Source organism: Oncorhynchus kisutch, linkage group LG14 (assembly GCF_002021735.2).
Source record: "Oncorhynchus kisutch isolate 150728-3 linkage group LG14, Okis_V2, whole genome shotgun sequence".
Lineage (NCBI taxonomy): Eukaryota > Metazoa > Chordata > Actinopteri > Salmoniformes > Salmonidae > Oncorhynchus > Oncorhynchus kisutch.
Genome location: NC_034187.2, coordinates 32,428,018 through 32,447,070, shown reverse-complemented (window position 1 = coordinate 32,447,070; position 19,053 = coordinate 32,428,018). Strand labels below are relative to the sequence as shown.

Genomic DNA, 19,053 nt, shown 5'->3' with positions numbered 1-19,053 from the left:
CATCTTAAACATCGCGATTTAGCGGCACAAAAAGCAACCTGAAAGAGAAAGTCTGGTTGGCTCAGTTAAAAGCACCATCAAGAGACAGCAGTGTTATCTCTCATGACCAATTTATTGCCGATGAACATATGGCCAATATTTTGTTTCACGTCATAGCAGGGGGAAAACAAACATCATGCAATGTTAGCGAGTCAGCAAGAGCAGAGCCACTTGGCCAGCTATGCAAACGCACTTGGACCATATCAGAAGAGCACCACTTGCTTTCTGGGTATATAAACCGCATCAAGCTTATCTCTGCACGCACTCCTGACTCCCATTTGGAGATATTTCATTAACCGCGCGCTGTCTTAACGCAGGCTACACAACTCATCCAATTCCAGTCATCAGTCACCAGGTGAGCGCAATATGCCTATGATCGTTTAACTCCCTCAGATGCTGTGCATTGCAGGTGATGTAGAATAATACGGTTAATTTTTTTCTCGCTGTGTCCCTGTGTTTGTGTGTGCCTTTGTGCCTGACACCATTTCCTAACAACAAATCCAGAATGTCATAGCCTATATGTCCATGTGTTTCAGATTTTCTAATGCTAGCTTGTACTGCATTTGTGATGTTCCTAAACTTGATGTGTGTATCACAACTAGTTTTGAATTACTATTGGAGCAGTGGATGTTGATGGTTTTACGCGCACGCAGTTTTACTATGACAGTCACTATGCCCACATTTACCTCCATATTCTACATTCAAAACAAATAGGATAGTTAAATCAATCTCGTGTCCACAGTAACTGCATGAACCACAATTTAAACGATATGCTAAAAAGAAAAATAATTTCCAGTGCTTTTGTCTGCCTGTGTGTCATATAATGGGAGGACTTTAAGTATTTTTCTATGGTAAAATCGATCCAATAGTTAGGATTAAAACGTTAAAATAATATATATTATTGAAGTAAGATAGTATTGATTTTGTTCTGAGTCAAATTTGAGAGAGAAAACTGACCAACGTTTAACACGGGCCTGCATCCGACGATGTGTTCCCCCTTGTCATGTCACTGCTTTGCCAGTAGAGTCCGCTAGAGTACTACAGATGCCTCTCAAAATACCGTTTAACACCATTGTCTGCCCTGCATAAGGACACTGTGTCAGTATGTTTGTGTCATATTAGTGACTCTTGAGCCGTTTGCTGCTTGGTATAGGTGACGCGAATTGTTTGGGGAAATGTAATCGTGTTTGCAGGGTGAATGCATGCACAAAGTGTGAACGGTTGCTTCTCGTATGATTAATTTCAAGCAGGTCGCAGAGACTCAAGCAAATTGTTCCTTATAGTCTCTATGTGAGACAATAAAAGGGGGAAGTGATTAAAAATAATAAACCGTTTAGCAATTTGTCTCAGAGAACCAGATAAAGGCCTGCCACATACACTAACAGTGCAGCATGAAATTCAACGTTACAAATAAACTGGTGGTTTAACAAATGAAGGCATCTCCTCTGGGCACGGGCGCAGCGCTAATCTCGTTGTGACATGTTTAATCATTAGAAGAAGGGAGACGAATAAAGGCATTGGGTTTGCCCGCAAGCGAAAGGTGCTTGGATTTCTGGAATCAAAGTTCTCCAAATGATTTGTGCCTCGGGCCACCCTCCCCGGGCCATGACTTAGTCCCATAATTAAACCGGATGTAGGCCTACTTTTACCTGCATATTATATATAGCCTTTTAATCACAGAGGAGGGGAATCGGTCTTGTCACTTTATACATTTATCATGAGCACCTCGAGGCAAACGGGGTTACCGTTATCAAAGCTTAACTCCCAGCCTGAGGTGTCGAAACACACTGAAATTCAGAGATTAAAGAAAGGAATGATCAACGTTATAATACATCGTCCTGGAGCATTCTTAATGCATTCAATCAGAAGATGTATTTAATCAACTGTATAAAAGGCCTTTCTTCATTCGTGAACAATAGTTTCTTTAAAAAATTGGGAAGATTTGGATGGGAACTGATCTATTCGTCCGAAGGCCTTTTTTGATTAATTTGAAAATTAATTAGGCCTAGGCAATGTGATGATGGTGAATGCATGCGTCTGCATTGGTTTGGCATTGTATTGTAACAATTATAAGCATGAGAACCGTCTTATAAAATAAGCTGTTTTACAGCGAACTTAGCTCTCTATTATTTATTTGTGTAAAACACAACTAAACAAATTCAACAGTATGCCTATTTTTTCAAGTGCTGTATAATTATTTCAATCACTCGAATAATACAGAGCTTTATACATGCTCCGTTTTAGTTACACACACAACCAGTGATGAAAGAGCTAGGAATTCCCATGTGAATTCAAAATACACTGCTAATGTATTGTTTAGAGTGTATCCAATGCCTTTAGCGACAATTACACTAAACTGGGCGGTAAATGCAAACCACGAGCCTCGCTCTATCTGTTGCAAAGCGCCAATAACATTTTTTTTTAAAGTTTAGGGTTGCATCTTGGTTCTCCTACACGTCAACACTCTCTCTGTCCGATCATTACTGGGTCCGATACACAGCAGAAGATACACTCACTCACCCCCGTCAACGCTGCGCCTGAGACCCTCCAGCAGCCGTGCATAATGCTGTGTTGTCATCCTCAGCATCCGTAGTTTTCTGGAGTTAAATATAACGAGAGAGGAAACTATTTATTACAGTTTTATTATTATTATCATTATTATAAACTTCATAAATATTACATCCTAAATAGTATCAGTATTAATAATATGATTCATATTTCCATTGTGTATATCATTACTGGTATCATTGCGATTAGTGTGGTTTTTATTACATTTTTTTCGTGTGAAATAATATATACATAGTAATAACATAACCATGTAGAATATGTAGGCTATTCATTCATTAAATAAGCTTTAGTAAGCTAAGCTCACTTCGTGCAGTGGGCTGATTGAACGGTGCATACATTTATTATAAGTCACTTATTGCCAGGAATCGGTCCTGTCAAGTTAGCTGGACCTGCTTTGTTAAAATGCCATGCACTTTTTTATTTTGTATTTCACCTTTATTTAACCAGGTCGGCCAGTTGAGAACAAGTTCTCATTTACAACTGCGACCTGGCCAAGATAAAGCAAAGCAGTGCGACAAAAACAACAACACATAAACAAACGTACAGTCAATAACACAATATAAAAATCTATGTACAGTGTGTGCACATGTAGAAGAGTGGGGAGGTAAAGGCAATAAATAGACCACTGCCCATACTCAGAGTGAAAAGGCAAGCGGCCTGTTTGAGCTACATGTGAAAGTAAACAGGTAAACACAAGGAGATGGCTCTCGAAGTGAAGTAGGCACGGCCACTTTACCTCTTCCTGCCGAAACCCTCACTTCAATTGTTCAAATACATCCCCAATAACTACCCACAGACCGCGTCGTGCGCTCCTACTACCATCAACACCAGCGCGTACTCTTTCATTTTGCCACAAAGAAGAATGGCCAAGCGGAATGACATGACTATAAATAATGCATAAACTTAAGTTTTACTGAACATAATAATTAGGCTACTCGTTGTAAAATGAAGTAATTGTCTCGTATTGCATATATTGATGAGATGTGCACATAGGCGTTACAACAGCAACAACAAAAATACACCGTTGTAGCCTACTTCTTGTGCTTGTTTACTGCACACGGAGCGAGCTGGATACCCCCGAAGGTGTCTCTCACACATCGCATTTATGCAGCATACTCGGCAGAGAAGGTCAGGCAGTAACCTCTTTGCTATGTCACGGCTCGACTTTGCTCAAACCCCGTTCAGTTCAATTGAGTCATTGTCGCTGTTTGAGACAGTGTGGTTAATTATATAGCCTATGCCAAAACTATTTACCTTTCAGGTCAGGTGCACTGCTAGCTCCGTGGGTGAAGAAAAACAGACCTACCACCATCCAGTGTGGATAATAAAAATAACAAAACAATAACAATCAAAAAATTATGTTGATATTATCTTTCAAATATTTTGTATTTCAAACTGTGGAAGGACGGGCTTTCCTTCATGAAAATTGCCTCTGTGGGCGGGAGGCTAGGAAACCCCACAAACTTTAGCCAGTAAAGTAAATGGCATGTTTAGGCACTGAAGAACATGTTTTGACACCTTTCTCGTCTGCGTCCTAGAGAGGGAGAAGGAGAGTGTGTCTGTGTATGTGTGTGTATGTGTATGTATGTGTATGTATGTGTCTGTGTGTGTGCTAAGATGAAGGACTTTCCTTAATAGGCTATTGTGGAAGGATTCAGGACGGAATGAAGAGATAGTCCATTGAAAGGAGTTGAATGCCATGACAACTAGGAACAACCTCAGATTTATTCCAAACAGTTAGAAAGCATTGTACAGGGGCGTCAATCATCCATTATTTCGCCCCTGAAATAAATGCAAAAACTGCACCCAGACAAAAGCTTCCAACAGGAGCCGGACATTTGTCTACATTTCCCCCATTGTCTGCAGCTTAGCAATCGGTTTGTATTTGTGTTTGCCCGGGTCCGACCACCCAGGATGCGCAGAGGACTTTGCTAGAAACGTGCAACATTGTCACCCACATCACATACTAGATAGGAGGCAGAGGGGCAACACCAGAGAGAGGGGAAGCTAAAAGAAAGTATTGAAGGGAGGAAAATAAACGAATCTACAATGATACTTTGCTTTCTATGAAAGAGGTGACGATGGAGCACTTATAAAGCACGTCGAAGGAGCCTGCACAAACAATACTCTGCTGTGTTCTTGGGGGGAAACGCACATTGAAGCAATTTCACAATAATGCAATTGGAAAAATGTCTTTAAAAAAGTTCTTAGAGCATGCTGTGAGAACCTGTTCTGTTCAATTCAATAGCACGTTCAAAACCATCATTGTCAAGATTAGAATAGTCTTCAAAAGCATGCATAAACGCTAGGCTATTCTTCATCTCGGCTAAAACGCTGCTATAATTCCGATGTATTATTATTATGTATTATTATAATTATTGTTATAGGCTATTCATCAATATTATTATTGGCTACAGGTTATCATTCATTGCCCTTATTATATCCGAAATTGTTTTCCAAACAAATATAATCCGATTGATTTAATTTAAGCCCCTTGTCCCTAAACCTGAATCAAAATATTGACTCAAATGTGGTTTACATAAATAAGTGTTAAAAATTCAGACAATGTCTTATTTAGGAGAGAAAATATGATAGAAATGAATAGGCTATCGAACGGGTATCCAGACCACAGTTTTGTACAAACCATCAAAAATACGTTTTCCAGCTTAATGATTCAATATTGTATATATGCGGAGAGTACAAGGCAAAATCTTTTTCAGGAGCAATTTGTTAAAACGAGCGTTCAAGTATTCGGAGTGTAAAGCTACTTGGAGGTCCTTTGTATGTAAATAGGGTGTAAAAAAGGCCCTCCCCATCTTTGTAATTAATTGACACGTTATACCACTCATCATGTTCTGAAGCACCAATGGTAGAGGCTCGGATCTGCCCAAAACCCACAATTTCACATCTGCAAACACTGTCTTCATCCACTTGACTCCCAAGACCCGCCCACACGTGGCCAACCTTTTGCGTTTTTAATGCTTTTTCACTGCAGGTTCATGTGTTGAGACCAACCTTATATGGACTGATCGGACCGGTAATGGCTTATTTCCCCCTAGCACCCAGCAGTAGCACAGTATACATGAGCCAGATATAGCACTTCAGCCACTTTGGCATTCTTCCTGGACTTACAAAACTGATTGCTCTTCTACTTGGTTAGGTAATGCTTATCGACAGAGGCTCATGATTTGCTTTGACTGTAGTTCAACCTAGAACGGAACTGAGAGATCCTTTTTTTCTGAACAGCGATTGTGTTTTGTCTTTTAAAACAGCGGATTGCCAAACTGGTGCAGCAACTTTCCTGCATACATTTCCCCAGAATATGTCGTTGACCAACACAAAGACGGGCTTTTCTGTAAAGGACATTTTGGACCTCCCTGACACGAATGATGAAGAAGGATCTATCACTGGACCGGAGGAAGATAACGAGGGATCAGAGACAACAAAAAACACTGGAGTTTTGGTGCAAAGTCCTCTAGAAAACGTTCAGAATCTGCCTATAAAGAACCCCTTTTATGATAGTAGTGACAATCCTTACACAAGATGGCTTGCCACCACGGACAGTATCCAATATTCGCGTAAGTACTCTTTAAGAATGTTAAGTGAATTTGCATTGCACATACTGTTTGTTGGTGTTAAGACTTGTCTTCTGTTTTGTGAGTGAGAACGCATCATATATGTGTTATCAAATCTATACTTGATTGAATGCAGAATCACTCTATTCCTTAGTGTCTCGGCTCATTGGTGCCCTTGAATGATGTGCAGCATTCGTCTTTATTCACCGTGCATTGATTGCTGCGCTCGATTTAAGGCGTTACCACCATTAAAATAATGTAATGTTTACTCCATTTATATTAAGTAAACAAGTGTTTCGAATATGATCAATAGAGACTTGTAAATGCATCGACTATAAAGCCACATAGTATCGTCTTCAGAAATGTGACCCTGTGTATTACATTTTAGCATGATGAGGATTTGTATGCAGACAATGCATGGTGTTGCTGCTTCAGTAAATCACTTTCTTTGGGGACTGATGGGAAACATTTTTGTGGGTCCCAACATAAAAAACGACATGAGCTAATACCATTGTATTTTAGCTGTAGCCTACAAACGAAGTGAGTTACTTTAACATGTTGCTTTGAAAAAGTCCTAAATGTTGCATTTCCATGTGTGCTTGGCAGGTGCACTTCAGTCGAGAACCCAATTTTAACGGTTGTATTTTGTCTCTCCCACGCAGTGCATGGTCTATCAGCTAGTTCTCAAGACTCAGCCAAGTCCCCAGAACCCTCCGCGGACGAATCGCCAGACAATGACAAGGAAACTTCAAGCAACGGCAGCGACTCCGGTAAGAAGAGAAAAAGAAGAGTGCTGTTTTCCAAAGCACAGACGTACGAACTTGAGCGTCGATTTAGGCAACAGAGATACCTTTCCGCGCCAGAGAGAGAACACCTCGCGAGTTTGATTCGCCTGACTCCAACTCAAGTGAAAATTTGGTTCCAGAATCATCGATACAAAATGAAGAGAGCGCGCGCTGAAAAAGGTATGGAAGTGACCCATCTCCCCTCTCCCCGGCGGGTGGCCGTGCCTGTCTTAGTCAGGGATGGAAAGCCTTGTCATACTCTTAAAGCTCAGGACTTGGCGGCCACATTTCAGGCTGGATTCCCCCTCTCGGCATATAGCGCCCAGACCCTTCATCAAATGCAATATAATGCTCAGTACAGCGCCGCCACCACGCCACAATTCCCTTCAGCACATCACTTGATGCAAACGCAACAGTGGACTTGGTGAACTAGTAGAGACTGGCGGGGCTGCCCTTTAAGAGCACGATAGGGGGTTCACTACAAAATAAAGACTTTTCATTTTGCAGCTTGACCCATAGGCCTATTTACCATTTTTTGGGGGGCTAATGTGTGCGCCATGTTTACATGTTTTCGTTAAGAGAACTGGGTCCAGCCTCTCCCTAGATTTAAGAATGTCAATGCTCTTGTGAAATTTTGTAAAGTATGTTTGTGTGTTGTAGAAATGTTTTCTTTTTGTCCTTCGTGTTATAAGCACGTACAGAACCACTTTATAATTATAGAAGATTTCTTGCTTCTTTTACAATGGACCGAAAATATTTATGGCCATGAATAAACATTGGCAACTTTTAGCTTTTTTCCCTTTGTTTTTTGTAAATACTTTGTCGTGATTGTTTGCAAACCAGAAACATGCAGGATCGTATAAGTGGAGATATACATATTTCCAATTAAAAAAGAAGGAATAATTTGTGGCGAAATTGTCATGACTGTCGTAACAGATCTCATATGATTATGTGAATAACAGTTCAATCGCGCGCTGATGGGGAAATATACCGATTTTTATAAGGATTTTAATAAAATGCTGTGTTGAAGAAATTACATTTTGGTTTGCGTGTCTTAACTACGTTCTATTTGATTGATTGAATACATACGCTTAACATTGGTAAGGAGAGGGACGATAGCCTACGTGTTGCGTAAAGTGGCAGAGAGAGGAGGTTAATTTATCTTTCGCGCACTTGAAATCTTTTTTTTTTTTTTCTAAATTAATCCTTATAAATTCTTAGAATTTGAACACGTCAATAATAAGGAGACTAAAGTCACTTTTGAAATGGGCCTAAAATCCACTCACTTAAGGGGGCATCTTCAGCTAAGAAGCTTAGAGTCAAAGCTCTCCTTTTCAAGGTTTCAAACTGCTCTCGTATTGGGGTGTGAAGTGGTATATTTTTACAATTGATTTAATGCAAAAACGTTTTGATTTTACGCACGGTTTTACGCACGTGACTGTTGTCAAGCAAACACAGAAAGTGAAAGGAATTTCAGTCAAGTCACGTATAGCCTTCAATATCTCTTGCTCTATGTTAGCCTATGCATTATACTGTAGCTTTTAGTGGATAGGTTATATAGGCCTATAGAGCGATGGGCTACGAATGTTGTCTGTATACAAATAGGTATCTAAAACAGGGTACCCAGCAAAGTACTCGATACTAGGACCAAATTGGTCCCAAGTGAATCACAGAGCGCATTGCGGATTGTCAGACCCAAATCAGTATCCTGGGTAAAATCATTCATTACCTTTGACAAAATCCTAACTGCATTGTGTTTGTCCCAGCACCGAGATCTTATTGAACAGATGTTAGAGTCGCCCTCACTATCATTGAACAAACAGCTACATTGACACGAATTGCTAATTATTTACAGAATTCTATCTCAAGGGGACATTGCTTTTGGTCCAGGCTCCAGAGACTCAATATGTTTTCTTCAGAGAGGCTACAATGTTTACATTTGCGAGCTGTGCCGGGGACTTATTCACTAATATTCGCTAAATTAACTAGTTATTAACGTAATCATATGTGTACAAGCTAATGGCCGAGTTGTATCGCATTGTTTTTTCACAATGAAGTTGTTGCTTATTCCATAGGCTATAGATTATTTTTATTTTTTTTACAGTGGAAATAGCATTCCTTGAATGACCTATAGGCAAATAGTTTCGATTTCATATAGCACTATTGGGTAGAAACCCAGGGTCCTAAAACATTTTTTTAAAGGGCGCATATATGTGGAAGGGGAAATAAACAATATAATTGAAGTATAGCCTAATTTATCGCATTTAATTTTATTTCCAACATAATGTTTATAGATTAGACTATTGCTGCCTGCATTTTCCGTTTGCCTTCACCTCGAGTGAAATAAAAACTTCATAAAAAAAGATGACATTAATGTTAAGACTATACAACTAGACGTCACAACTAGGCTACAATGATACATTCCGATAAACACCCCTGACTATAGCAACCCGCGTAACACAGCGTTGACATCATTTAGGTTCCGTTTAAGTCAATAAAACATGTTGATTTCTGTGTGGCCCTAACCCCGATGCCCCGAGATTTACTACTGTGACGGGGCAGTTGTGTGCAGTCCATCGTGGCACAATATACAGTACACCACACAAAAAATCACACAAAGGCCTAGGGCAGGTTGTGGTGGATGTTAGAGGCGTGCATATTAACGAGGAGCCATAGTGGGAGTGCAGACAGTGTGGATAGAGAGACTGTCAGAGTTTCTTGGTGCTATTCAGTTCTTTTATCTTGACCAGTGCATCTCCGAGTCAGGGAGATGTATCCTTGGCTTTTTGTCGTGCCTGTCAGTTGGTGCCATTGTGATCCTTGATGTACACGTTGTATCCCATATGGACAGCTGGGCTCGGGCAAGGAGAAAAGGATCCCTCACAAACCCAAATTGTGTCCAGCTTTCAAATAAAGCATTGTTGTCTCAAAGAAAAACGAATAAAAAATTCGTGCTATATCTATTGTGGAAAAATAACCCCCATTCACAGATAACAGGGAGTCCTTCTTCCTTGATAGAGCTATGCTAACAACAGCCCCTCTCATTGCTCTTTCTCTCGCTCTCCTCCCAACTCAAAGAACGATTATTGTCTATCCCCAGAAGTGTGTGGTCGGTCACTGGGCAGTAAAACTATTTTAAAACTCCTAATTTCGAGCAGTCTTATTTCCTGTTAGCTTTATATCAGTTTCATGGATAGCATATTTCTGATATCTATGGAAAATATCTGATTTGATTTATATAGGCCTACCATAACACGAGACAAGACATTCAAGAATTCAGGAATCTGAATGCAATACTAATTTCCCTTAGCTTTATCCATTCGCTTTTCCAGACATTTCTATTTCAATATTTTTTAGAGTAGGCTTATAAACGTTTATTTTTCAACAATGACAATATAATGAATGCAGTAGTCTTACCAATAGATAATAAAGAGCACGGGATATTGGTTTTGAATGTAGAAATCCGAATGTAGGCCTAAATGAATTTCTCCGATAGCTCTAGGCCTACTTGTTTAATTATGTATTTTGTTTGTTGTCCTTGGGAGAAGAATCGACTATAATAATAAAGACAAGTCTCCGTGCAGACCTAACGCGAATGATTCTCCTTAACAATTACTAACTTGCTGAATAGCACCTAGTTCAAGGTCTATCACATTCAGGCGCAGTTCTACGTTTTTTTTAATACCGGATATAGAAGTATAAATATTCTCCATGACGCACATTCACCTTGGGACCAAATTTCGGTTCTTATATTGTCATTAATACACGAGGAAATGATGCAGCTTCTCAATGCCAGAACAGTAGCAGCGCTATGTTTATCTGAAATTGCTTTTGGATGCACGAGGTGGCGGGGGGGGGGGGGGGGGGGGGGGGGGGGCTCAACAACAAATAAAACAAACATCTCGGTATGTGCAACATAGTTCACCCCGTGGATAATGCTATTATATGCGTTAGAATAGAATACTTCAGGAAATATGCACTTGGGACTGTGTGGGTCTTCGTCATCCTGACCGTTTGAACCTCGACATAAATCATTTTGGATCGTGTACATCTCCAAATAAACGAGGATTTATTTCAAAGCTATAATAAGCGGAGCTTTCATTTAAAGGAAGCAATCTAGTTTTATTGCCTTAAAGAAGATCTAGATTAGATTCGCCTAGTGCCGTGGCACAGTGCAGATATTAGAGAGAGAGAGAGAGAGAGAGAGAGAGAGAGAGAGAGAGAGAGAGAGAGAGAGAGATATCAGCAGTTACGCCTGGTTGCCACAAGATGGAAGCAGAGGTCTATAGTTTGAACCTATATTACACCGTTGTCCTCAAAACTCACAGGCCTACAGTATTACCATTATAATTTAATTCATTTAAATGTTATTTTACTTATACATCTGATGAACAACTTGGCATATGATCAATAATGGTACATTTTAAAGAGAACAAGTATGCAATGTATGATTTAAAAATAGGTTGAATTAGAAAACAAAGACAAACTTTGTGTCCAATGTAGACCAATATTTCAATGACCTGCATTCCAATATTATATTGCACTTTCGAAAATAAAGCAAATTACGCACCCTCATTGAGAGAGAGAGCGAGAGAGCGAGAGAGAGACCAACTCCACAGTGTGGCGCAATTGGATTATGAAATACATTTCAAATAAAATATTTTCAACATTTCAGTGATTGCCATATGCATGACACGAATTAATATGTTTTATTATTGTAGCACCGAGGACATATAAGGGCAATTGCAACATGCCATTTTCAAAACGTTGGTGGAATATATGTGGATAGAAAGCTGCCTATATGATCAGCGGCAGAGTTGGAAAAAGTAATTCTGGTAAATGACCCATGTAAAATTATTGATACTTATATTAAAAATGAAATTTCACTGTAGCAGCATCATCATCCTGCACTCCCCCCTCCTCATCCTCATCATCATTTTAGAGCAATGGCGCCCTGCTCATACAAACGATTGCAACCAGGGTGGGCTATATTTACGCACACATAAAAAAAACTGCCATTTTTAACAACCCCTCAACAAAAAGCCTGAGTCCGTATTCTCTGGATTGATATTGGATGAATTCAGCCAGGATAGGTTACCAATACCATCCATCATTTTGCGGCAGCATGTACGTGATTTATAGCCAGGACAACAGGCCGGTGGAGTTGGCGCTGGTAACAAATAGCTTACTTTTGTTAGCTTTAATTTGATCATGTCAAGAGGATCACTTTGATGCACATAAAAGCGATTCACTGTGTTTTAGAAATATAGTGAGTAGCCTATGGAGATGTTTATATACATACTTGATGGAGATGCAGTGGGGGAAGCATAATTTTTTTTATATAATGATGACTGACTTGTTCTCAAGACGCTTCATTGTGCGATATTCCTCAGAGAACTTGGAGCATTTTACAACGTAAGGGTTTATAACACCTTGTGTACTTGCAAACAGGACAGTCTATCAGTTTCAAACTTTGTACAGACTCTCCAAGGCAACAAGTAAACATCTGTGAATCCGGAAGAATAGGACAGGCAGCGATTCTCAACCTGGGCGGGAAACCCTAGAGGGGCGTATTTCCTCATTTAAGAGAATAAAAAAATACATACAAATCTTTTTTTCAAAAGCCTAAGCCCATCATAGCAGTTTTTAAGAAAAGCAGTTTTTCGAAAATCAGAATAACTTGCATATTTAACCAGCAGACCAAATATTTAGCATTTCTTTAACTCTTCAAAATGGTGGCGAACCTCTGGATAAGGCCTAAGGACTACTGAGGACAGATGAATAGTGAGTGATGTGTATTGTTTAAATATACTGTAATGGGTACAGCTCATTGTATTATAATATATTTTTAAATACATTGAAAATCTATTGGCCAGATTAGTCTATTTCTATTTTGAGCCTGCGTCACGCCAGCCTCTCCGGGGAGTCAATTTAACCAGACATTCAGACCTGGGATTGGCAACTGGCGAGCCTGCGGACGGCACCCCCTTTGTAGGCCTGCTGACCAATAATAAAAATAAAAATACAACTTTAAAAAAAAGTTATTATAATTTGGAACTCAGTCATGGGATGAACTTACTATTGAGAGTTATAATAATATAATACAGGCTCTACAATTTCTAAATGTGGTTGTGCATCAGCAGTCACTCAATTAGCCCATGTCAGCTTTTTTTAAAGATTGGTCAATTATTATAGTGGCCAGCTATCTAAACTTGTAGTAAGCATAATCGAATTATCACCAGGGTGGGGCCCAGTGATCATCAGTTATCATATTAAAAACAGCTAACATTTGCCTCCACCCTATGGCAAAATATGTAGAATTGCAGGAAATTAGTTCTAAAATTGCAAAATCTTCTTTCCGCCCCATGGCAAAATTTGTAGAATTTCAGCAAATTTGCTTAGAAACAGCAACATGTTCTCCTTGCTCCCATGGCAAAATGAACTTGAAAATATTTTTTTAAATGATCTTTGCGGTCACAACGGGGGCCGCTAAAATGTTTTCCTCGCAAGGGGGATATGCAGACCCACAAGCCACTGCGGCCCCTCATGATTAGTTCAGTTTTTTTTGTGGCCCCCATCAAAGTTACCTATCCCTGATTTAGACTATAGGAGCATCTCTCCTCTATGGAATGGTACGGTCCATGGGTGCTTTCTGGGTGGACTGTACCACAACTGCAAGTATTTGAATCATCCAAATAACTACTGGACTAACAACTACCATGAAACCAGGGAAAGAGGTGAGTAGAGACAAATATAACTGAATCTGGTTGCGTGTTAAAATGGCTTTGCCGTAAACCATGTGTGTGGATACCATGTTGACATACTCCATTGTTTATGTTTTCATTGAAGAAAAATGTATGAGCCATAAATCATGTTTTTTTAAAGTAATGTTGCTCTCATGGAATGTCATTGGACATGACAAAATCTAGTGCTATTTGCATGTGAAAAAGCTCAATGTGTTTGTTGGTGGTATGCATACCTTACAGATTGTGGATTTAAGAGCTCACTTTTTAGAGCTCTCTGTGTGTGTGTGTGTGGTGTTTGTGTGTGTGTGTGTGTACGTGTGCATGTGTATGCACGTGTGTGTATGTGTGTGTTCTATCCCTACCAGGTCTAATGGTGGCCGGAGTACCTCCATGCCTGCAATGTAAAAAAAAAAAAAAGTGTATATGAGTGGAATCTAAATGCTTTGAGGTGCCCTCTGGGTGAAGGCTCAGCTGCCCATAGGATATGGCTGGATGACTTGGGCCTGGGGAAGCTGGGTGGTGTGTGCCAGCCAAAAGCCATGCAGACTATTGAACTGCTGAACAGTGTGTGAATCTCAGGCAATGGGATGATGAGGATCCAGATACACTTGCAGCAACAGAGATATGAACACAAAGACTGAGTAACCACCAGAAGCCAGTGAGGCATAATGTTTAGAAATGTAATGTGACATTATAGAGCAAGACATAGTTCTGCATTCCATGTGATGGAGCGTTAATGCACATTCTGTTACATTTATATCTTTAGTGTTCCGATCAGTTTGATCATAGGACTTTTTATTGCTCTCCTAGACATACAGTCATTTTGTAAGTTAAAAAAACATTTCCCCGCCCCCAACCAAAAAAGATCATGTCATCATTTCTTTCCTCCTTGCCTTTGTTAGTGTAAAGTGAGGTGAATAAAGTTAGTATTTTCTGTGCCATGTCTTTATTAAATATGATAACATTCAACTCTTCTGTGTTGCTTCTTCTTCGCACCCTCTGGCTCTCCCCAATCCAAAGAATAAGGGTTTTGCGTTGCCATGTGACACATGAATGGCCCTGAGTGATGGAATAGTGGACATGCTATATATATATATATTTGATCTATACAGTAATTAGAATTGGGAAAAATGAATAACAAATAAATATTTAAATGCTACTTTGCATCTGGGCATAGGTGCCTTTTAATAAACCTGTTGAAGGTTGAGATGAATAACAGCTCTATTCCTGTTTTTTTCAGTGGGTGTTGTGTACCATTGTCAACCAGTGACCTTCACTGGTCGTGAACCCAGAGATGTCAGTGCTGCCTGTTTCCATAACGACAACTGTCTCAAGGTCTCAGCTGACTGCCCTTGCTTGCTTTCTCAAGACTTCTACAGCATAGCACATCTACACTGTGTATGAGGCCAAGGCCACGTTCTGTAGATTCCAAACTGGAGTGAGAAATTCCTTTTAGACAATCTTAGTATAATTGATTCTATTAGAGAATGATTAATCTTGTTTGATGACAACTGATCGTGACCCAGTTATGTGGATTTGGAGTCACTTCAAGTCAAATCAAATGTTATTAGTCACATGCGCCGAATACAACAGGTCTAGGTAGACCTTACAGTGAAATGCTGAATACAACAGGTGTAGGTAGACCTTACGGTGAAATGTAAGGTCTACACTTTACATCTACACCTTACAACCAGGCAGGGCTCCCGAGTGGCGCAGTGGTCTAAGACACTGCATCTCTGTGTAAGAGGTCATTGCAGTACCTGGTTTGAATCCAGGCTGCATCACATCCAGCTGTGATTGGGAGTCCCATCGGGCGGTGCACAATTGGCCCAGCGTCGTCTGGGTTTGCTAGGGTAGGTTGTCATTGTAAAATTTGAATTTCTTCTTAACTGACTTGTCTAGTTAAAAAAAAAATGCTTACTTACGAGCCCTTAACCAACAATGCAGTTTTAAGAAATAAAGTAACAAATAATTGAAGAGCAGCAGTGAAATAACATGTACAGGGGGAACAGGTTAATTGAGGAAGCAGATATGGGTAGAGTTACTAAAGGGACTTATGCATAGATAATATCAGAGAGTAGCAGCAGTGTAAAAGAGGGAGGGCATTTAACAAGATGATCAGGAGCCTTATGGCTTATGGGTAGAGGCTGTTTAGAAGCCTCTTGGACCTAGACTTGACGCTCCGGTACCGCTTGCCGTGTGATAGCAGAGAGAACAGTCTATGACTAGGGTGGCTGGAGTATGACCATTTTTAGGCCCTTCCTCTGACACCGCCTGGTATAGAGGTCCTGGATGGCAGGAAGCTTGGCCCCAAGGATGTACATAGCGTGGAACTTAGAAAAATTGCTTTTATTTACCTTGGTTTCACAGTAACTTTATCCAGTTACTGCTAACATGACCCCCATTTTCTCCAAAACACAATACAATAGAGGCAAGATACTTGTCCACATGATTAAGCATGCATTTATTGTAGCAAAAATGACATGAACTAATTTTCAACCAAATGAGCAGTTACTGCCTTTTTGCTTGGTAGGGCAGTATACTCAATGTGGTGCATTGAGTAAAGGCAGTTAGTGAGTTAATGTCTAGGGTCTGATTGTTCCATTCACATTTTACTGTTTTGTTTTGTTATGGTTTACTGTAACATTGCCATTACATTACATTACCAGTCATGACAGTCGTGGAGTTGTTGACAAAAGTTACTCTAATAAGTATGTACAACACAGGAGGTTGGTGGCACCTTAATTGGGGAGGACAAGTTTTCTGGTAATGACTGCAGCGAAATAAGTGGAAGGGTATTAAATCAATCAAACACATGGGTTTCATGTGTTTGATGCCATTCCATTTGTTCCTTTCTAGCCATTATTATGAGCCGTCCTCCACTCAGCAGCCTCCACTCAAGTACAATATATGTTGTATGCTTACCAGGCAAAACCAGCAACTTCATTTTGTTTTCAGAGATGCTGAGTTGGCTGTTTTTAAGAAAACTGTGTTTTAAGTATCTTAGAGGAGACATCCATCAGTTGGTTTAGTGCTGTCGAGAGAGAACTTGAAGTTGCTTACAATAAATCCCAATTTTGAAAAGGAATATAGGTTGAGAACACAATTGGCAAAGTCTCCAAAAGCCAAGCACACTGGAGGCCTATCAAGTAACCTGTGAGGGGGAAATGGCAGAGGGTTTATATCATTCCTCAGTGTTTTGTAGCATTCTCAGTGTTGAAGTCTCATGCACTGTTTAGTTGTGATACTCATATTCCAAATTCTCTCAATTCTCTGTGTAGTATAGCCTGAACAATGCATCAGGCTTCAACATTGGGAATGCTTCAAAAAATGGAAGATTGTTTCCTGTCTTATTTCAATAGCTGATTCATTCATAAAAAGTGTATGTCAACTACACACCAAATATCGTATTTACATTACAAGACATATAGCAAGTATATTATTACACAATATACACTCCTGCACTAGATTTCTCTCCATTCAAAAGTGTTGTTGCTGTGAGGTTACGGTATTCTCATTTCTGTATGGTCTTATTTTCTTTGTCTTCTCTTTCCCAATGTTCCACCTCAGGACTTGAAATGTCTTGTATAACAAGCACATTCTTTTCAAGTAAGATGGCCATTGGAGACTACGCCAACAATCATGTTCCAAGAGTTGATTGTTTATGCCTCTCGCTAAATGGATTGTCTCACCTTCTTCACAAGATGAACCTGAGGTGCTTCAGATGCCAACAGTGTGAAGTGATGCTTGGATTTTCAGTTTGATAATGACTGCCCACCATCTGTCTCAGACAAACAGACTGACACAATTCAATCAGAGGACAATTGATAACAAGACATAACTTTGGATGGAAGCTCTGTGCGTAATATAACAACTCAAGTCTCTTTAATGTTGTGAAATGTCATAGATGTAAGTTAATTATCATCAACCTCTATATGTGGGTCCCTGAAATAGTCACATTTGTGTTGATTGTATTATGTTAATGACCAATGTTATTGATCTGTGTTTGACCGTAGTGAAATAAAGTTACATTTGTCTCATTTTATGAAAACGTGTGTGTTTTATGTTGGAGTCCGCTGAGGTACATTTTGATCAACAGAAGAGACAAAAAGCACTGTATGTAACCAGGACAGCACACTACTTGTAATCATTTGATTGGCTCACATCAGGACCATGGCCTTGCTTCAAAATGCTGTGTGTGTGTGTGTGTGTGTCTGTGTGTGTGTCTGTGTCTGTGTCTGTGTCTGTGTATGTTTTAGTCAGCTGCTTATGCACTATTCATACATTTGAGTAACTCCTGAAAATGTACATACAGTATAACATCCAACTGATAAGACGGTGGAAATGAAAATGTATGACATTGATTGAAAACAAAATCAAAGTGTTTTGGTGTCTACAAGCCCCTCTAGAAAAGGCTGTGCTTTCATGTAGAGCATAACTATAAGGCTTTGTGTGTGTCTGGCTTTAAGATGATCAGGCAGTGTTTCAGGATCAGAGATTAGGGACTTTATTTTATGGTAGGCCTACATAAATTACCATACACTATAATTACACTCTTATAACTTAAGAGTGATTTGTTAATGTGTTAAAAGTTCAACTTTACCTTTACATTGACATTTATACATTAAGACTTTAGGTTAGACTTACCTAAACCATAATTCTTAAAAACGGAAAACATAAAATTGAACAGGGAAGGTTTGATAAAAATGTAGGTAACTGGAGGTCATGAGATCATGATGTGATACACACCAACTCCACATAGGAACTATGAGGTCTGTTACAAATAGGAAGTTGATTTTGCCTATTTAAACACCATGACAACAAATAAACAAGTAACTTGCTCCAAGAGGACCCTTCTCTGTTCCAGTGGAAACAACAAGTGTCTCTCCATGGCAAGTCTCTTCAAGTCTGCAAACAGTTCTACAACAGGACCAAGACCCAAGGTAGGAAGACTCTCGTGGAGGAATTTTAAGGTACATTAAAGAGCATCTTGTACATTGAAATTCAATATAATTCAATGACAGTAGAGCAAAGACATGTACACTGCTATGAAGTCACCATATCACAGATAAATGCAACCCAGTCTCCTGAGCGAAACGTTTAATTTCCACATTTTTGAAAAGTGAACACACAGCTTCATTGCTGTACAGTAGCTGTCTTGTGTCATTATAATCACAGAATGACTTTACATACCAGAATAACCTACCAGTGTGGTCTCCCGTCATTGGTTGAGGTTTCCAATTATCAGAATAAGAAGCACTCTATGAGCACTCTGCACTTTACACAGGATGTAATTAAAAACAAAGACACTACTGTTTCCCTATGGCAGGTTCGAATGAG

General features: G+C 39.6%; 1 protein-coding gene across 3 annotated transcripts; it reads left to right on the top strand.

Annotated features, from left to right (window-relative positions):
* The first annotated feature begins 256 nt into the window (after positions 1–256).
* nkx2.2a (NK2 homeobox 2a) lies at positions 257–17,753 on the top strand. 3 transcript variants are annotated; one of them, XM_031788266.1, is made up of 4 exons: positions 278–394; positions 5,880–6,185; positions 6,845–7,147; positions 17,284–17,753. In XM_031788266.1, the coding sequence occupies exons 2-4, from the start codon at positions 5,930–5,932 to the stop codon at positions 17,475–17,477; spliced, it is 753 nt and encodes a 250-aa protein (XP_031644126.1). In that variant the 5' UTR covers positions 278–394; positions 5,880–5,929; the 3' UTR covers positions 17,478–17,753. The 3 variants fall into 3 exon arrangements, with proteins under 3 accessions (XP_020355385.1, XP_031644126.1, XP_020355386.1); XM_020499796.2 differs by lacking the exon at positions 17,284–17,753 and having other exon boundaries at positions 257–394; positions 6,845–7,756; XM_020499797.2 differs by lacking the exon at positions 278–394 and having other exon boundaries at positions 5,619–6,185; positions 17,284–17,737.
* The last annotated feature ends 1,300 nt before the right edge of the window (positions 17,754–19,053 follow it).